Source organism: Erinaceus europaeus, chromosome 6, assembly GCF_950295315.1.
Source record: "Erinaceus europaeus chromosome 6, mEriEur2.1, whole genome shotgun sequence".
In the NCBI taxonomy this organism is placed as follows: Eukaryota; Metazoa; Chordata; class Mammalia; order Eulipotyphla; family Erinaceidae; genus Erinaceus; species Erinaceus europaeus.
This window is the reverse complement of record NC_080167.1, coordinates 72,773,344-72,792,289: the sequence shown is the minus strand read 5'-3', so window position 1 is coordinate 72,792,289 and position 18,946 is coordinate 72,773,344. Positions and strand designations below refer to the sequence as shown.

The 18,946-nt window shown below is 59.8% G+C and overlaps 3 protein-coding genes across 10 annotated transcripts in view; all 3 read left to right on the top strand.

Moving 5' to 3' along the window:
• Positions 1–6,557, top strand: part of LOC103125833 (supervillin-like) — a 76,234-nt gene extending 69,677 nt beyond the window's left edge. For 5 of the 7 annotated variants that reach the window (XM_060192519.1, XM_060192516.1, XM_060192518.1 and 2 more), the window contains 4 exons: positions 182–719; positions 1,915–1,995; positions 4,964–5,707; positions 6,026–6,556. In XM_060192519.1, coding sequence (XP_060048502.1) covers positions 182–719; positions 1,915–1,995; positions 4,964–5,707; positions 6,026–6,200 — 1,538 coding nt within the window. In that variant the 3' untranslated portion in view covers positions 6,201–6,556. Of the gene's footprint in view, positions 1–181; positions 720–1,914; positions 1,996–4,963; positions 5,708–6,025 lie in introns of all 7 variants that reach the window. The other 2 variants (XM_060192520.1, XM_060192521.1) reach the window with 1 other exon arrangement.
• Positions 6,558–8,250: 1,693 nt separating this feature from the next.
• Positions 8,251–13,332, top strand: LOC132538976 (supervillin-like). Its single transcript, XM_060192541.1, has 5 exons — positions 8,251–8,403; positions 8,788–8,927; positions 10,114–10,194; positions 12,895–13,248; positions 13,314–13,332. The coding sequence occupies exons 1-5, from the start codon at positions 8,311–8,313 to the stop codon at positions 13,330–13,332; spliced, it is 687 nt and encodes a 228-aa protein (XP_060048524.1). The 5' UTR covers positions 8,251–8,310.
• The window catches only part of SVIL (supervillin), a 70,580-nt gene continuing 64,927 nt past the window's right edge, over positions 13,294–18,946 (top strand). For both annotated transcript variants that reach the window (XM_060192499.1, XM_060192498.1), the window contains exons 1-2: positions 13,294–13,824; positions 15,680–15,899. In XM_060192499.1, coding sequence (XP_060048482.1) covers positions 13,392–13,824; positions 15,680–15,899 — 653 coding nt within the window. In that variant the 5' untranslated portion in view covers positions 13,294–13,391. The remainder of the gene's footprint in view (positions 13,825–15,679; positions 15,900–18,946) is intronic.

Below are 18,946 nucleotides of genomic sequence, written 5' to 3'. Positions count from 1 at the left end.
GAGCCCCAGCATCACGTAGGAGCACCACGGGACAGCTGGCGTCGGGGGCACAGGCGGGGTCAAGGTTGGGACTCCCCACGCAGGCCCCCTCCCAGGCCCAGGCCCAGGCCCCTGCCGCGGTGACCGGGTGGAGAGAGAGGCCGAGGGCCGGGCCGCCGTGACCCGCGTCTCCTCCCTGAAGGCCGCTCCAACGAGGACGAGGAGACGTCAGACTCTTCCTCCGAGAAGCAGGCTCGAGCCAGGCTCTGCCCCGAGGCCACTGCCGTCCAGAGCCCCCTGGACGTCCAGGGGCTGGAGTCCAAGGCCGAGCGGATCGCCCGGTATAAAGCAGAGAGACGGCGGCAGCTGGCGGAGAAGTACGGGCTGAGCCTGGAGCCGGAGCCGGGCGCCCAACCCGCGTCCTCATCCTCACGCTGCAGACCCCGCGGGGAGCCCCCGGCTGCAGAGAGGAGGGGCAGCGGGGCAGACCGTTGGGAGGACCCCCGGGAGGACCCCCTCCCTGCCCGCCCCAGGGCCCGAGGGGGTGAGCCCTGCCTGGGGAGCCAGAGGCACGACGCCCGGGACCTGCCCCCCGCCGCAGAGACGGCCCCCTGCTTCCCGTTCTCCGAGGCGCCCGGGGCCCCCAAGCAGATGCCCAGCACGCCCCTCGCCCTGCCCGGACATCCCGGCTCCCCTCGCCCCTCCCTGGGGGACCTGTTCCTGCCTGAGGTGCACAGCAGGTGAGCCAGGTGTGGGCTCCCTGTGTCGGCCTGGGACCCCGTCCCACCTCGGGGCCCTGGGGACAGCAGGTGCCAGGCCCTGTGCTGCTCGAGGTCACGGCCCAGCAGGCCCCTGGCGCCTCCCAGGAGGGGCACTCCCCTCAGCTCTCCCCACGCTGCTCCCGGGGCCCTTCCCTGGGTTCTCAGGGTAATCAGCCACACCAGGATTTGTCGGTTCCTTCTGTTCACCGGGACTCACCGTGAGTTCCATAGCTTCTCCTTCCTTCCTTCCTTCCTTCCTTCCTTCCTTCCTTCCTTCCTTCTTTCTTCCCTTCCTCCCTTCCTCCCTTCCTCCCTTCCTCCCTCCCTTCCTCCCTTCTTCCCTTCCTCCCTCCCTTCCTCCCTTCCATCCTTCTCTTCCTTCTTCCTTCCTTCTTTTTTAAATATTTTCATTTATTTATGGACAGTGACAGAGAGAAATTGAGAGGGAGGGTGAGATAGAGAGGGAGACGCCTGCAGCCCTGCTTCACCACCTGTGACGCTTTCCCCCCACGGGTGGGGGCCAGGGGCTTGAACCCAGGTCCTTGCACGTTGTAATGTGAGCCCCCAGCTACTTGACACTTTGAATCCGACTTCTTCTAAGTCTTTTGTCTGGTATTTGTGGGCAGGTGGTAAGTGTAGCAGGCTCCTGGTTGCTCCAGACTCCTTGAGAAGCCCCCTGTGTGGGGGCCTTGGCTGCGCTGTCTGTCTGTCTGTCTGTCTGTCTGTCTTGGTGGTGACCCAGCTGTCCTGGGAACCCCACAAGCCCCAAGGCAAAAATGCTGCGTAGTTCCCAAAGCCAAGAATCTTTTTCTAGTCTAAATTTTTTTATATTTATTTATTCCCTTTTATTGTCCTTGTTGTTTTATTGTTGTAGTTATTATTGTTGTCATCGTTGTTGGATAGGACAAAGAGAAATGGAGAGAGGAGGGGAAGACAGAGAGAGGGAGAGAAAGACAGACACCTGCAGACCTGCTTCACCGCCTGTGAAGCGATTCCCCTGCAGGTGGGGAGCCGGGGGGGTTGGACCGGGATCCTTACGCCGTCCTTGGGCTTTGCACCACGTGCGCTTAACCCGCTGTGCTACAGCCCGACTCCCGATGTAGGTGTGGGTTGTAGCCCAGTGGTTACAGGTCTCTTCACAGCCGCCCTCTGTTCTGTCTCCCGCGTGTGACAGCCCCGGGAAGCCCACCCACGAGTGGTCTCTGCAGAAGGACGCAGAAGGGGACACGTCTTCACTCATCAACTGGCCCTCCAGGTACAGCTGCCCGAGCTCCTGTGCTCGCTCGCTCCCGGCCGCCCACCCGCCCTGCCCACAGCAGCGGCTCCACCGCGTGTCCTTCCTCAGCCTCATGTGCGGAGCCGCAGCAGCGGGACAAGGTCACCCCTGAGGCTGCTGTCTGGGTGCCTCTGCCCAGCCCTGCCACCTGCCAGAACCCCCGGAACCCCAGACACAGCCCGGCCCCTGCCGCCCCGCTCACCTCCCGTCCTCTCACCTCCAGTCCTCTCACCTCCAGTCCCGCTCACTTCCTGCCCCCTCACCTCCTGTCCTCTCACCTCCAGTCCTCTCACCTCCCGTCCCCTCACTTCCTGTCCTCTCACCTCCTGTCCCTCTCACCTCCCGTCCCTCTCACCTCCTGTCCTCTCACCTCCTGTCCTCTTACCTCCCGTCCCTCTCACCTCCCGTCCTCTCACCTCCAGTCCTGCTCACTTCCTGCCCCCTCACTTCCTGTCCCCCTCACCTCCTGTCTGCTCACCTCTGTTCCAAGAGTCCACCCCCAGCATTTCCATGGAGGGCAGGTGGTGTGACGGGCTGACAAGAGAAGCCTTATTGTTTCTCTTTTAAGAGAAAGAGTAGAGGCGGGTGGGGCAGGCGTGATCCGGTCGTCGCAGAACAAGGCACCCACACATGGAGTTCTTAGCAGCTTCTGTTCTGGGTCGAGGACAGTGTCCGATCGTGACCGGCGGGCACATTCCACAGGGCCGTGCGCCACTCTGCAGGCCACTTGGCCGCGGGTCTTATAGCCAAAACTCCGTTCCTGCCAGAGTCTGGGGAGAAGTAGCAGCCTGAACGGGCTTCTCGCTGAACTGTTTGTGAATGCCACCTTGTTTATTTATTCATTTTTATAATCTTTATTTATTGGGTAGAGACAGAGAGGCATTGAGAGGGGAGGAGAGACAGAGAGGGAGAGAGACAGAGAGACACCTGCAGCCCCGCTTCCCTGCTTACGAAGCTTTTCCCCTGCGGGTGGGGACCGGGGGCTTAAACCCGGGTCCTCGCGCACTGTAATGTGTGTGCTTAGCCAAGTGCGGGCCCCTCTTTTATTTTTCCTCAATGACATATACAGAGGGACCCAGAGCCTGGAGCTGGGAACGAAATGTAGGGATTTCCAGTGGATTTGGCAGGTAGAATCTCTGACCTACAGAGATCTCTTCCCGGACGCACAGACCTAACGGGTCTCCTGCCATGATTCAGAGGCATCAAGCGCGCCAAGGCCTCACGTTCCCCGAGAAGCAGTTTCCCTCCAGAGCTTCGCTGGTCTGTCTGTAGAGACATCAGCTGTCAGCCGTCGCCTCCCCAGTGGCTTGGTTTCCTCTCTCTCTCTTTTTCATTTAGATGCCTTCAATCTTTTAATCTATTCATTCATTTATTGTTGCATAGCAACAGAGATAAATTGAGAGGGGGAGACAGAGAGACCCCCGCAGCCCTGCTCCACCACTCGTGAATCTTCCCCCTGCAGGTGGGGACTGGGGACTCGAACCCGGGTCCTTGTGCGCTGTAATGTGAGCGCTCAACCAGGTGCGCCACGCCCACCCCCAGGTTTCCTCTCTCTCACCACACAGCCCTTCTAGAAGTAAAAACGAGAGCTGGTAGTACGATTGAGCGGCCGTCTTCCCGGACTCTCCGCCGTGCGCTCGCCTTGGCTCTGTTTGTGGCTTTCTGTTCAGAGGTGAACCGCCCAGCAGACAGCTGACCTGAGAGGCCAGAGCTCAGGGAACTGTGTTTCTTTTACTTATTTATTTATGTATTTAAGTTTCATTTTATTTTATTTTTTAATTTTGCTTTTTCTTTTTCCCTTTTTGTTGCCCTTGTTGTTTATTGTTGTTGTAGCTATTATTGCTGTTGTTGATGTCGTCGTTGTTGGCTAGGACAGAGAGAAACGGAGAGAGGAGGGGAAGACAGAGAGGGGGAGAGAAAGACAGACACCTGAAGACTTGCTTCACCGCCTGTGAAGCGACTCCCCTGCAGGTGGGGAGCCGGGGGCTCGAACTGGGATCCTTACGCCGGTCCTTGCGCTTTACGCCACCTGCGCTTAACCCGCTGCGCCACCGCCCGACTCCCTCTTTTATTTTTAAATATTTATTTATTTATTTAGTCACCAGGCCTGTCCATTGGGGCTCTGCCACTTCACAGCCCTGCCCCTGGCCGGCCCTGTTCCCCTTTTATTTCTCTGGATAGATGGCGAGGAAGACGGGGAGGGACAGTCACACCAGCACTGCCCAGGCAGGTGCTCCCGTAGGGTCCTCGGGCTTGGGGATGGGGTGTGTGTGCTACCACCCACCCCAAGCCGGCCAGGAGCCCCTGACAGAGCCCCTCGCTCTGACCGTCCTGGGAAGGGTCCGCGGCGTCTGAAGTGGAACTCAGTTTTGCTCCGGACACTCCGCAGAACCCAGGGCCGCCTCTCCTCAGGCCCATCTTCAGCTCAGGGCGGAACAGCCACTGCAGGGCAGAGGCAGACGGTCGGGTGTCGAGCTCGGCGGACCTCTCCTGTCTGGGCCCCGCCGTGTCCCAGTGCCGGCTGTGCCTGGGGACGCATGTGGGTGTCTGACTGGGTGCTGGGGGAGGAAGGGGGCCCGGTGGTGCATCTTGAGCCGGAGAGGGACTCGGGGTCCAGGACTGCAGGGTGTCTGCGGGTGGACGTGCGGCTGTCCGGGGCCCCTGCGCCCGGCCTCCCTCAGAGAGCAGCCCAGCCCTGGGTGCTGAGCAGTGCCCACCCTCCCGGGCAGCTCCGGGGAGGGGACGGTGCCTTTGGCGCTCGCCAGCTCCCTGTGCCTCCCTGGACACGCGCCTGGGGGCGGCAGGCTTCCGATGGCCGCCCCTCGCGTCTGTGCCCCTCTGGGTCATTTCCGTGGCTGAGCTCAGGGTCCCTGCACCTTCTCCCCCTCCTCCTTCTCCTTGTCAGCCGTCTGTGCCTCTGTCAACTCAAACCTTTTCTCTCCTGAAGAGTCAGAGTTAGAGACAAGCTGGTGAAAGAGGAGAGAACTCGAGGCAGCCCGGAAGCCTCCCGAGAGCCCCCCCCTCAGAGGCCGCAGCCCCCCAGGGCCGGCCCCCACCTGTGCTTCCACTCGGAGAACTCGGCCTTCCGGAGGGTTCCGAGCACGGCGGCCCAGCCTGCCCGGGGCTGCGTCCAGCCCCCGGAGCCCGCACCCGCGGCCCGGCTAGTGTCGCCGGCCGCCCTGGAACACGCGCCCGAGCTCAGCTGGGTGGGGGAAGCCGCCCCGAAGGCGCTGGACGGTGGGAGAAGGGAGAGCCTTGTGCTCCATATCCAAGAATCCAGCGCAGAGGAGGAGGAAGAGGAAGGCCAGGGAGCACCGCCCTCCGGGGAGGAGCCCGGGGCCAAGGACCAAGGCTGGACGCCTCCGGGAGCCCCGGCCCCGCAGACTGAGCCGGAGGGCCCCCCGCTCGCCCCTCTGCCGCAGAGAACGGGCAGGAGCGAGATGGCAGTGCACTTGCAGAGCGGGGCCAGGCCGCAGGCCTCCAGGGCACCAGGCCACTGCTGGGAGGTGGCGTCGAAGAGGCGCAGGGGCCTCGAGCGGTCGCTGTCTGACTACACGGGGCCACCCCCGGCCCCCGGGCGCAGAGACCCCGAGCCCCCCTCGGAGGCCGGCCTGCTGGACACCAGGGTCTCCGTAGCCCGGCTCCGCCACGCCTACCTGGAGTCGGCCGCGGCCAGCAGGAAGCCTGACCTGTAGGTGTCGCTCGCACCTCTTCCCCGTGTGGCGTGTGGCCCTGTCGCGGGGACGCTTCGCTCACGTGTGTGCAGCCACAGGCAGAGGGCTCCACGCTCCCGCACTGCTTCCTCCTCAGCCTACTAACGGGGCGCGGTGTGGGCTTCCGGAATGTTCTGCCTCCTGTGCGTCCCGTGGAACTGTCTGTCCTCACGCCCGCCACACCTAAACCGGTCTCTCTCTCTCTCTCTCTCCCCCCCTTCTCTTCCTCCCTCCCTCCCTCGCTCTCGCCCCCTTTCCCTGTCTCCCTCTCCACGCTTTCTGGCCGGGGCACAAAGCCGCCCACGGGGCGACAGGTCAGCTGGAGCAGCGGGGCTGCCGGGAGGTGCGGACCCCGAGAGAGTGTCCCGGAAGCCAAGGCGCTATTTCTCTCCTGGCGAGAGTAGAAAGACTTCCGAGAGGTTTCGGACTCAGCCCGTAACCTCGGCCGAGCGCAAGGAGACCTATAGGTAGGCGCGGGGCCAGGGCGTGTGATGCGGGGACCCGGCTGCCCCGACCTGCGGGGAGGTCCACCTCACTGGTGCCCATGGGGTCCCGATGTGGAGAAGCGAAGGCCTTGCTTTACAACAAGTGCTTTCAGTGCTGTGTCCCGGCTGCCTCAGAACCGAGTTGTCGTGCCAGGCCTTATTCTGAGCCCGGGGGGACTCCCTTCTGTCTCCTCTCTGTCCCCCGAGGGGACTCTTTCCTGTCTCCTCTCTGTCCCCCGAGGAGTCTCTGTCCTGTCTCCTCTCTGTCCCCTGAGGAGACTCTGTCCTGTCTCCTCTCTCTGTCCCCTGAGGAGACTCTGTCCTGTCTCCTCTCTCTGTCCCCTGAGGAGACTCTGTCCTGTCTCCTCTCTCTGTCCCCTGAGGAGACTCTGTCCTGTCTCCTCTCTCTGTCCCCTGAGGAGACTCTGTCCTGTCTCCTCTCTCTGTCCCCTGAGGAGTCTCTGTCCTGTCTCCTCTCTCTGTCCCCTGAGGAGTCTCTGTCCTGTCTCCTCTCTGTCCCCTGAGGAGTCTCCGTCCTATCTCCTCTCTGTCCCCTGAGGAGACTCTGTCCTATCTCCTCTCTGTCCCCTGAGGAGACTCTGTCCTGTCTCCTCTCTGTCCCCTGAGGAGTCTCCGTCCTGTCTCCTCTCTGTCCCCTGAGGAGACTCCGTTCTGTCTCCTCTCTGTCCCCTGAGGAGACTCTGTCCTGTCTCCTCTCTGTCCCCTGAGGAGTCTCCGTCCTGTCTCCTCTCTGTCCCCTGAGGAGACTCCGTCCTGTCTCCTCTCTGTCCCCTGAGGAGTCTCCGTCCTGTCTCCTCTCTGTCCCCTGAGGAGACTCCGTCCTGTCTCCTCTCTGTCCCCTGAGGAGACTCCGTCCTGTCTCCTCTCTGTCCCCTGAGGAGACTCCGTCCTGTCTCCTCTCTGTCCCAGGCCTTCATCTGAGTCCAAGAGGGGAGTCTGTCCTCTTCTGTCCATGTCCCCCAAGGGGACTTGGTCCTGTGTCCCCTCTGTCTGCGGGACAGAAGCCATGGGTCTGTCTGGTCATCGCCGCATCTGGGAAGCCACACCGGGCCACGTGTGTGTGTGTGTGTGTGTGTGTGTGGCTGGCCGGTGACACTGCGGCCCCCCTGGCGTTCCTGTCTGTGTCATCACGTGTCCCCGCTCACTGCCCTGCACGCCACCCGCCCCAGCGGCCCTTGCTCACCCTGCCTGCTGTGTCTCCCCAGGTCGGCGGCCATGGCGGCGCACTCAGACTCACCTGCGGCTGAAGGCGAGTACCCTCCCCTCCCCCAGAGCTCAGTGGTGACATTCCCGCTGCTCTGAGGGGCCAGTTCCTCCCTTCCTGCAGCTTTGATTCCTGTGAGTGACTGAAGCCTGAGGGAGGTTTTCAGAGAAAGCCTCCTGGTTAAGAGCTCACATCATAGCGCACAAGGCCCCGGGTTCAAGCCCCAGGCCCCACCTGCAGGGGGGAAGCTTCCCAAGTGGTGAAGCAGGGCTGCAGGGGTCTCTCTGTCTCTCTCCCTCTCTGTCTTCTCCTCCCTTCTCAGTTTCTCTCTGTGTCTATCCAGTAAATAAGTAGATTTAAAGAAAGCTCTGAAGGTCTGGGAGCAGGTAGTATCGGAAGTGACCTGTACCTGTGAGGGGTTTCCAGTTCCTGCTGCTGCCAGTGGGGAGACATTCTCCTTCCTGAGGCCTCGCACCTCAGGGAATGTCCTGGGGATCGCTGTGGGCACAGCCCAGCCTGATGAGCCCACGGAGTCAGCAGTCAGCCTTGTGGACAAAAGCACCTTCCTCTGGGGGCTGGGCAGGACGCACCCCATTGAGAGCTCACGCCAGTCACTGTGTGCAAGGGCCCGGGTTCAAGCCCCTGCACGTCGCCTGCAGGGGGGAGCTTCAGGGGCGGTGGAGCAGGGCTGCAGGTCCCTCTCTGTCTCCTTCCCGCTCAACTTTCTCTATCCCAAATAAATGGAAAAGTATATAAAATGCGTTTAAGACGATAGCTCCATCAAAGGGAAGACACGGCCAGTAGTGGCGTGTGGTGTGACCTGAGCTTCCTGCTGGGACAGCCATGTCAGAGATGTCGCCTTCCTCCCATCATGCTCTGTTTCTCGCTGTGGCCTCTTGCAGATGAGGAGAACGTGGACGAACGAGCCAAGCTGAGTGTGGCCGCCAAGAGGCTGCTGTTCAGGGTAAGGCTCAGGCCTGCCCCTCCCTCCCTGCTCAAGACCCCCCCAACTCTTCCCACAGGCCCTCACGTCCAGCCCGGCCTCAGGCCTGGACTCCCAGACCCCCTCTCCCCACAGCTGTCTGTCCAGCCCGGCCTCAGGCCTGGACCCCTCAGACCGTCTACTCCAGCCTCTTCTCACAGTCCCCCCCCAATGCCCAGCTGGCTTCAGGCATGCCCCCCACCTCTTCCCACCTGTCCTGTCCAGCTGGACCTCATGCTCTGGACCCCCACAGGTTGCCCCCAGCACCCTCTGAGAAAGGGGTCTCCTGAGTGCTGCCCCACCCTTCCCCTGGGGTACCTGGCCTTCCCCGCCCTTCCCCTGGTGAACCTGACCCCCTCGCCCCAGGAAATGGAGAGGTCCTTTGACGAGAAGAACGTCTCCAGTCGCCGCAGCAGGAACTCGGCCGTGGAGCAGAGGCTGAGGCGTCTGCAGGACCGCTCCCACACCCAGCCCGTCACCACGGAGGAGGTGGTGCTGGCAGCCACGTGAGTGCCCACGGCCCCGGGGGAGCAGGTGGGCCCCGTCCCCACGGTCGACCACCGGGATGGCCGCAGCTTCAGGCTCTGCCCAGGTGCCGTGTCATCCGTGGGTGCTGCGGGTCACGCGCACTCAGCCTGCTGAAGCCACGGCCTCTGTGAGCCCAGGCTGCCCCCGGCTGGCTCCTTCTCCTCAGCTCCTGCCTTATTCCCAGCTGAGTCTCCGCCCAGCGTGCGGAGCTCAGCAAGTCTGTTTCATTTCATTTCATTTCATTTTATTTTATCCTGTTAACATGCGGGCTGTTTTGACATGTTAACATGCGGGCTGTTTTGATATGCGAAGCAGCCTCCCACACAGCCAAACAGGAGCCCTGAGCAAACATGGTCCCAGGAAGGGGAGGGGAGGACTGAGTGTCAGCTGAGCCCACCCTGCGGAGACTGGCCCTGGCTCTGAGAAGCTAGGACACAGACACTTGCTGAAATGTGCAAGCCGTCTCCCTCCCTCCCCACTGGTTCGTGGCTGATGTTTGCTCTCTTGTCTATTATTTTTTCTTATTTTATTTATTTATTATTGTATAGAGACAGGGAGAAATAGAGAGGGAAGGGTGAGATAGAGAGGGAGAGAGACAGAGAACACTGCCCCACCACTCATGGAGCGTCCCCCCTGAAGGTAGGGGCCAGGGGCTTGAACCCGGGTTCATGCACAGTAAAACGTATGCTCAATCGAGTGCATCACCACCAGGCTCCTTTTCCTTTATTATTATTTTAGAACATAAACAACTGTTGATTCTTTTTTAAAATATTTTTATTATTGCATAGAGACAGAGAGAAATTGGGGGGGAGATAGAGAGGGAGAGAGGCAGAGAGACACCTGCAGCCCTGCCTCACCACCTGTGAAGCTTCCCCTGCAGGTGGGGACTGGGGGCTTGAACCCGGGTCCTTGTGCGCTGACCAGCTGCGCCTGCAGTACCCGGCCCTCTTCTCAAGGATTTTTAAACCAGGCTTCATCATGAAGCGGGCACAGCCTCCCCAAGCCCACAGGCTGTTCTGACCCCACCGGCTTCGGGCGCCTGGTCTCTGTCCGACGTGCGCGGCGGCTTCTCCGTTCCTGTCAGCCCACGTGCTGCTCCCCTGACGCCTCTTCTCTCCTCTCTCCTCTCCGACGCTCCTTCTTCCTTGGCTCCTGCTTGTAAAGCGAGCCCACCCCTGCTGCTCCGCGCCCCGTGGCCACACTGCCCTGCCCCACCCTAGCGCAGAGCACTGGGCAGCCCGCCAGGTACCACAGAGCGGGCGCATGGGACTGGACGACAGGGCCGCTCACCCGCTCCTGGGGCGGCTTTATGTGGCCTTTGCTTTGTGGTGGTGTGTGAGGGAGAGGGGGAGAGAGGAAGAGAGGAAGAGGGAGGGAGAGACAGAGAGAGAGAGGGAGAGATTGAGGGAGAGAGGGAGAGAGAGGAAGAGAGGAAGAGGGGGGGAGAGAGGGAGAGACAGAGGGAGAGAGGAAGAGGGAGGGAGAGAAGGAGAGATTGAGGGAGAGAAGGAGAGATTGAGGGAGAGAGGGAGGGAGAGAAGGAGAGATTGAGGGAGAGAAGGAGAGATTGAGGGAGAGAGGGAGGGAGAGAAGGAGAGATTGAGGGAGAGAGGGAGGGAGAGAAGGAGAGATTGAGGGAGAGGAGAGATTGAGGGAGAGAGTGAGGGAGAGAAGGAGAGATTGAGGGAGAGAGGGAGAGAGAGGAAGAGAGGAAGAGGGAGGGAGAGAGGGAGAGACAGAGGGAGAGAGGAAGAGGGAGGGAGAGAAGGAGAGATTGAGGGAGAGAGGGAGGGAGAGAAGGAGAGATTGAGGGAGAGAGGGAGAGAGAGGAAGAGAGGAAGAGGGAGGGAGAGAGGGAGAGACAGGGAGAGAGGAAGAGGGAGGGAGAGGAGAGATTGAGGGAGAGAGGGAGGGAGAGAAGGAGAGGGAGAGAGGGAGAGAGAGAAGGAGAGGGAGAGAGGGAGAGGGAGGGAGGGACGGAGAAAGAGGGAGAGAGGGAGGGAGAGAGGGAGAGGAGAGGGAGGGAGGAGAGAGGGAGGGAGAGAGGGAAAGGGAGAGAGGGAGAGAGGGAGTGTGAGCATCTGGGAACTCCTTCCAGCCTGCATGAGAGAGCATCCTGTCCTGTCCTGTGGTGTGCTGGACTCACTCACTCACTCACCCACTCACCCACTCACCCACCTGTTCTGCTTCTGCTGTTCACAGTTGTGTTTTCCCTAAAGTCAAAGGACCGTTCTTCACATCAGACATGAGCGCTTAGTGAGGACACCCGGCAAAGGGGGCATGGCCTGCATGCCGAGGTGCTCGGCCCGGAGACCCCATCTGCTAATGGCAATTTCTTCTTTCCTTTCTTTTATCTTTTCTTTTTTAAAAATGTTTTTTATTTATTATTGGATAGAGACAGCCAGAAATTGAGAGGTGAGGGTGGAGACAGAGAGGAGAGAGACAGAGAGACACCTGCAGCCCTGCTTCACCACTCAGGAAGCCTTCCCCATGCAGGTGGGGACCAGGGGTTTGAACCCGGGTCCTTGTGCAGTGTAACACGTGCGCCTAACCAGGTTTGCCACTGCCCGTCCCCACAGCAAGTTCTTACACTTGGGGGCTGGGACAGCCACAGTCTGCCCCCTTGGGAGTGGAGTGTTTGTGGTGAGGGCCCTGTGCCAAGAGAGCCGGGTGCCCGTTCCAGGCTGCTCCCAGGGGCCAGACACAGGCTGCAGCAGCCTGGGAAGTGTGGTGTCCAGGGGGCAGGGCCGGCCCCACCGGCGTCTGGGGGAGCGGAGCGTCCCCTCGGCTGGCCGCCCGGACTCGGGAGACCGGACCCTCGCTCGCCCCACCGCTGCCGGCACCCAGAGACACTGAGGGGCGGCCTCGCTGACACTGGACACCTCGCCATTGTCCGTAGCGGCGCCTGGACTGGCAGTTGGTCTGCGTCCAGACAGGACAGACACCTCTGGGCCTGAGGGGCAGACGCCAGGCAGGGGCACAGCCCTGAGGCTCCAGGCTCACGCCACTGGCAAGTCACCCCTGACCTGGTGGCTGGGAGCATATTCACCTAGCCCTGCATTTCAGTTCCCTTTCCTTCGTCTCCCTTCCTTCCTTCCTTCCTTCCTTCCTTCCTTCCTTCCTTCCTTCCTTCCTTCTTTTCTCTGCCACCACTCGGTGCCATCACTACAAATACACCAATCCCAGCAGCCATTTTTTTCTTTTGCTTTCTAATTTTTACTATTTAGGACTGAGAGAAATTGAGAAGGGGGAGGGCAGAGAGGGAGAGACGCCCGCAGACCTGCTCCCGCAGACCTGCTCCGCCACTCGTGAAGCTTCCCCCCTGCAGGTGGGGACCAGGGGCTCGAACCCGGGTCCTTGTGCACTGTGACACGGGCGCTCAGCCAGGGGCACCACCACCCGGCCCCACACTTTTCAAATCCCTGCAAATTAGAGATCAAAGTGCCTTTTCCAAAACTTGAGGACATAAGAGACCAAAGAAGAAAGAGTGTCTCTGGAACTGGACAGTGCCTGTTTGCCAAGAGACATCAGCGCTCCCTGTCAGGACAGGTGTAGGCAGAAGGATCATTCCTCATTTCCTGACGGTTTCAGAGGAGAGAGCCGCCTCTGGCCACACTCTGGAGTCGCGTATAGATTTGCCACAAGTGTCGCTGTGGGTGTCCCTGCCCTGACCCCTCTATCCTCAGCGCTGCTTCTCTAAGATACGGTGGATCCGAGCTGACTTGGGTTTCTTATCCGGAAAATTCAGTTTTCAGGAGCGAGCTGGAGCTAGTGAAATGCCGTTTGTAAAATGACAAAAAGGAGCACGTCCAGCCTGCTGCACCGTCTGCGCTCCCCTTAACAACTAAACACCCACTCACACCCGTCTCCAGTTCGGGGTGGGCGAGGGGCCTGCTCGGCACGGGGGTCCTGCCGCTCCCCAGGGCTGACCCTTTGTGTCTGCAGGCTACAGGCGACCTCTCACCGCAGGGCCGCGTTGGCCGAGGAGGGCAGAGAGGCGGCCGGGCCCGGTGAACCCGATGCGTCCACCCTGAGCCTGGGCGAGAAGCTGGCCTTGTTCAACAAGCTCTCCCAGCCCGTCTGCAAGGCCGTGTCCACCCGGAGCAGAGTGGACGTGCGGCGCAGGAGGATGAACGCCCGCTACCAGACGCAGCCCGTCACCCTCGGGGAGGTGGAGCAGGTGGGTGCTGGCACCCGCGCCCGGCAGTGTCACCCTCGAGTCCTTGTGGGGTTGGGTGCTCTCTGTGGCCTCTCGTTGCCAGCCGGCCTGGACCGCCCTTCCCTCTGTGCTGTCTGTCTGTCTGTCCCCTCCCTGGGATCCAGGCCCCCAGCTCTGACCCAGCTCTGCCCTCCTGTGTCCCCAGGTGCAGAGCGGCAAGCTGATCCCGTTCTCGCCCGCCGTGAGCACCTCAGTGTCCACTGTGGCGTGCAGGGCCTCCCCCATGTATGCGGGGGAGTTGCGGCCCAAGCCAGCCGGGGACCCGGCCGACGGGCAGTTTGCTTGGGGCACAGAAAGCCCGGAAGCCCCCGGGAGAGGCGTCCTGAAGCCGCAGGCCCGGCTGCCCTCGGGAGAGGGTGCCCCCAGCAGGGGACTTCAGGACCCCACGGGCGCCGAGAGAGGAGCGTGGGACGGCGACCAGGGTGGCCTCAGGGGCCTCTGGCCGAGGGAAGAGGAGGCGGCCCTGGGCAGGAGCCCTGAGGGAGACAGCCCTGGGGAGCCGGTACCTCTCAGGGCCAGCGTGGACCTGGCTCCCGCCCTGGCGCCCGCTGCCCAGGGGCCCCAGGAAGCGTCCACGGCCCAGAGTGCAGACGCCAGGGACAGGCCGCCCGCGGGAGAGAAGGAGGCTGCAGGGTCCAGAAGGCGCTCTCTGCAAGGTGGGTCTCCCTCTGCTCCCGGGGCCGGTGGTGGTGCATGTGAGTGTGTGAGTGAGTGTGACAGTGAGTGTGCGAGTGTGTGTGAGTGTGTATGACAGTGTGTGAATGAGTGAGTGTGTGACTGTGAATGAGTGTGAGTGTGTGACTGAGTGTGTGACAGTGTGTGTATGTGAATGTGTGTCAGTGAGTGTGTGAATGAGTGTGTGAGACAGCAAGTGTGTGACTGTGAATGAGTGACTGTGTGACTGAGTGTGACAGTGTGTGTGACTGTGTGTGATTGTGAGTGTGAATGAGTGTGAGTGTGTGACTGAGTGTGTGTGACAGTGTGTGTATGTGAATGTGTGTCAGTGAGTGTGTGAATGAGTGTATGTGTGAGACAGCAAGTGTGTGACTGTGAATGAGTGACTGTGTGACTGAGTGTGACTGTGTGTGTGACTGTGTGTGTGATTGTGTGAATGAGTGTGAGTGTGTATGTTTGTGTGACTGTGTGTGACTTGTGTGACTGTGTGTGAATGAGTGTGACTATGTGAGTGTGTGTGTGTGTGTGTGTGTGAATGAGTGTGTGTGTGAGTGTGTAAAGCTGACTGGCTGGCCTGAGTCCTCCCTGAGGAGCCCCTACTCCCGCATGCAGGGCTCCTGCCCCATACTCCTTCCCGCCAGAGTCCACTCAGCGGTGGTCCAGACTCCAGCAGGGGCCACCTGGGTCAGGCCTGATGACTTTGGCCTCTTAACTTGGGAAGCAGCCAGTCTTGACAGGCCCTTTTGGAGTCCATGACTCTTAAAGGACCAAGATGGGACCTGGGCCTGGGCCCAAAGCCCTGCCCCCCCCGTCCTTCCTTTTATAAAATTTATTATTTACTTCATATTATTGTTTTTTATTATTTAAATTTATTATTTATTATTGGAGAGAGACAGAAATTGAGAGGGGAGGGGAGATAGAGAGAGACAGAGAGACCCCTGCAGCCCTGCTTCACCACTCGGGAAACGTCCCCCCCCCCCGAAGATGAGGACTGGGGGCTTGAACCCAGGCTTCTGCGCACTGTAATGTGAGCACTCACCCAGGTGCGCCACTGCCCGCCCCCACCCCTTTTTTTCCTTTTGTTCCCCAGAGCCCTGCCAGCTCTGACTCCAGGTGGGGCTGGGGCCTGAAGCGGGGGCTCAAAGCATGAGGCAGGAGCCTTGTGCTGCCCCGTGCTGCCCCCGTCCCTGCCCTTCTCTTGGGCAGCTCCCCCGCACAAGGCTGGCTGTCTTCCATGCTGGCACAGGGTGTGTGTGTGTGTGTGTGTGTGTGTGTGTGTGAGAGAGAGAGAGAGAGAGAGAGAGCGCTGGTGGGTGGGCCGGGCGCCCTCGAGGGAGGAAGCTTTGTCGGAGGGAGGAGAAACATTCCACAGTGTGTCCCCAAAGCCGGCCTCCTGCCCCGGCTCTTAGGGACAGGCCTGGTGTCCCCAAGTGTCTCCTGTGTGGACATGTCCTCTAGGTTGAGTGACTCTCCCACAGGACAGAGCTTTGTTGTGGGCAGCTGACCTGGCTCCTGCCTGAGGGCTGGGCTCCTGGGGAGGCCGGGGGTCTGGGGGTGCTTGCTGGCCTGCTGGCCAGGGTGTGGGAGGCCAGGGGCCTGGGGGTACTTGCTGGCCTGCTGGCCAGGGTGTGGGTGGCCGGGGCCTGGGGGTGACCGCTGGCCTGCTGGCCAGGGTGTGGGTGGCTGGGGCCTGGGGGTGCTTGCTGGCCTGCTGGCCAGGGTGTGGGTGGCCGGGGCCTGGGGGTGATTGCTGGCCTGCTGGCCAGGGTGCGGGAGGCCGGGGCTGGGGGTGCTTGCTGCCGGAGCCTCTGCCGACTTGCTCTCTCTCCCTCTTAGGCCAAGAGCTCCGGGAGCTGGCGTCTGAGCAGGCAGGCTGGGCCCCGGGGAGCAGTGCTGCTGTGGGCGCAGAGGCCTGGGGGCACCCAGACCCCTCAGATCCAGTGCCCGAGAAGCCAGCCAAGAGCCTGGGCACCATGCTCACGGCTGGGGAGACCAGAGTGCCGGCGGTGGAGGGCCCCTTGGACTCCCCCAGTAAGACCATGTCCATTAAGGAAAGGTGGGTGCTCGGTGATGGGGGGGGTCTGCTGCCTAGAGGCAGGGCTCCCCAAGGGACAGCTTTGTCCTGAATGCGGGTGGGCCTAGGGGGCTGCTCTGGCTGAGGCCCCTAGGGGTGCTGCTGACCGCAGTGGGCCTGGGCTTGTCTCCCACCCCGGCCCCCCACCCCGGCCCCCCATCCCGCCTTCCTCTGGGGCCAGGAGCCCAGCTCTGTTGGTCAGGCAGCCGTGACACACTTACCTGCCCCCATCAGGTAGGAGCTGTGACAGGTGGCCGCTGAGTATCCAGTGACACCGTGGCCCCATTCCTGTCCGCTGGAAGGGTATCTCAGGCAGGGGCGGTGCTCACTGAATCCCGAGCTCTGCCCGCCTGTGAGCTGGGTGGCAGAGTTGCCCTGTGGAGACCATGGGGCGGGGCCGGGCCAGGCAAGGATGGAGCCCAGTACTCAGAACTTCTGAGCTGCTGGTTCTGCCCACCGGACATCATTCCTTTTTTAGTTTTTTGCCTTCAGGCGTGTCACTGGGGCTCGTTGCTGGCACTGTGAACCCACTGCTCCTGGAGGCCACCCCCCCCCTTTGGGACAAGACAGAGAGAAATGGAGAGAGGAGGGGAAGACAGAGGGGAAAGAAAGACAGACACCTGCAGACCTGTTTCACCGCCTGTGAAGCGACTCCCCTGCAGGTGGGGAGCCGGGGTGCCGGGCTGAGCTTCACTGACGGGAGACAGACGACCTGGCTGAGCTGTACGCAGTATTTCTTTATTCTTGCAGAATGCAAGGCAGTCTAAGCCAAGCTAAGCTAAACAAAAAACACAATCCTATATATACTCGCCAAGTAGGGTGTAAACAGGATGTGACGTAGAGAGGGTGGAGTGAAAAGTGACTAGTGCAAATCAGGGTGTACTAGGAGAGGGGGTGGAGCAAAAAGACCTCCTGAACCAGTGGGGATTAAACCAGTGCCCTGCAGGCAGGGTGATGCTTAGTTATGTAAATAGAACAGTGTTAAGCAGGGGGATTAAACCATATGAAACAGAAGGGGTTTTTAGAAGCAGAATTAGAAGCATACCAACACCGGGGGCTCGAACCAGGATTCTTATGCCGGTCCTTGTGCTTTGCGCCATGTGCGCTTAACCCACTGTGCTACTACCCAACCCCCTAAACTCTTTTTTAAATTTATTAGTGATTTAATAATGATGAACAGGATTGTAAAATAACAGGGGTACAATCCCACACAGTTCCCACCACCAGAGTTCCGTGTCCCATCCCCTCCATTGGAAGCTTCCCTGTTCTTTATCCCTCTGGGAGCAGGGACCCAAATTCTTTATGCGGAACAGAAGGTGGGAGGTCTGGCTTCTGTCATTGCTTCTCCGCTGGACATGGGTGTCGGCAGGGGGATCCACACCCCCAGTCTGTGTCTGTCTGTCTGTCCCTGGTGGGGCAGGGCTCTGGGGAGGGGAGGTTCTGAGGCTCTGGGACATATTGGTGAGGTTCAACCTTTAAATTCTTTGAGCATCCACTGAAATGAGTTTAATCATCACTGCTTATCTTTATCTTTTTAAATTTTTTTAGTTTTACTTATTTATTATAGGATATATAGAGAGAGAAATTGAGAGGGAGAGACAGACACCTGCAGCCCTGCTCCACCACTCATGAAGCTTCCCTCCTGCAGATGGGGACTGGGGCTGAACCCAGGTGCCTACACACTGCAATGTGAGCGCTCAACCAGGTGTGCCCACCCGGCCCCGCACTTCCCTTCCCTGTTGTGCCCAGCTGAAGCACCTCTGGCGCCCCTCCCCATCCTAGTGCAGTCTGGCTTCCTGCCCCTGAAGCCGCCCGCCGCCCGCCCGAGCACAAAGGTTCCTTAGGTCAGTCTCACCTGGGCTGCAGGAAGTAGGCTCAGTGAACAGTCTGGTTAATTAGATTCTTTTTTTATGGATGGCGTTTCCCCATGGAACGCTGAAGCGACAGTTTTTGAAATGGTCTCATAGGAACAGTCAAGCTCACTTGGAGGAAAAGAACGAAACTTCAACTAGAGGAAAAGAAAGCTCTTACCTGACGTCTCTTCTGTGTAATTGAGAAGGTGTTGGCTAGAGCCTGTCGGTGCTTTATGACTTCAAACTTCAGAACCGTCTCTGCTGTGCTTTCTGTTTGTTTCTGTTTAAATTTTTATTAGTGATTTAATAATGACGAACAAGATTGCAAGATCACAGGGCTACAATTCCACACAGTTCCCACCACCAGAGCTCCCTGTCCCGTCCCCTCCATTGGAAGCTTCCCTGTTCTTTGTCCCTCTGGAGCAGGGACCCAAATTCTTTCTGGGGAGCAGAAGGTGGGAGTTCTGGCTTCTGTCATTGCTTCTCCGCTGGACATGGGTGTTGGCAGGTGGATCCACACCCCCAGCCTGTGTCTGTCTGTCTGTCCCTAGTGGGGCAGGGCTCTGGGGAGGGGAGGCTCCAGGACACATGGGTGAGGGCGTCTGCCCAGGGAAGGCAGGATGGAGTCATGGTAGCATCTGCAACTTGGTGGATGAAAAGCAACAAGATATAAAGCAGGACAAATTGTTTAATAAACAGGAACTTAAAGATAGAGAATAGAGCAGTTGAAACTAGAAGTCTTCATGTGGGAAGAAGTCTGTTTTAGTTATCTTCCAAGGGGCCCATGACTTCACTAATTTTTGCCTGAGCCCGACAGCTAACCTGCAGGTGGACTAAAAGTCTTGTCTGGGGAGAAGATGTCAGAGTCAAGAATAGGACTAGAAAGCTGGATCAGGGCAGAGAGCAGCTCCCAAACTTGAAGCAAGTATATAAATACCATGAACTGTTAACCCCATGGATCTGATCCCGGGCCCATATCTATTTCTATTTGCTGTAGAGAAATGTTCTCCAGCTTAGAGATGACGTACTACCCACCATGTGGCAGGAGGGGCACTAGAAGGCTTCTTTCCCCCGGGGACGTTTTCTCTGCTCCACACAGGCACCCCTGGCGCTGTGACCTATCATCTCTGCAGGCCAGGGTTCAGCCTTGCTGTCCAGTCAGCTTTCAGATCCTTG

Coding starts and splice junctions, on each gene's coding strand:
- LOC132538976 (XM_060192541.1), top strand. CDS start 8,311: ATGCTCTGTTTCTCGCTGTGGCCTCTTGCAGATGAGGAGAACGTGGAC. Junction 8,404..8,787: donor CCAAGAGGCTGCTGTTCAGG/GTAAGGCTCAGG, acceptor CCCTCGCCCCAG/GAAATGGAGAGGTCCTTTGA. Junction 10,195..12,894: donor AGCACTGGGCAGCCCGCCAG/GTACCACAGAGC, acceptor TTGTGTCTGCAG/GCTACAGGCGACCTCTCACC.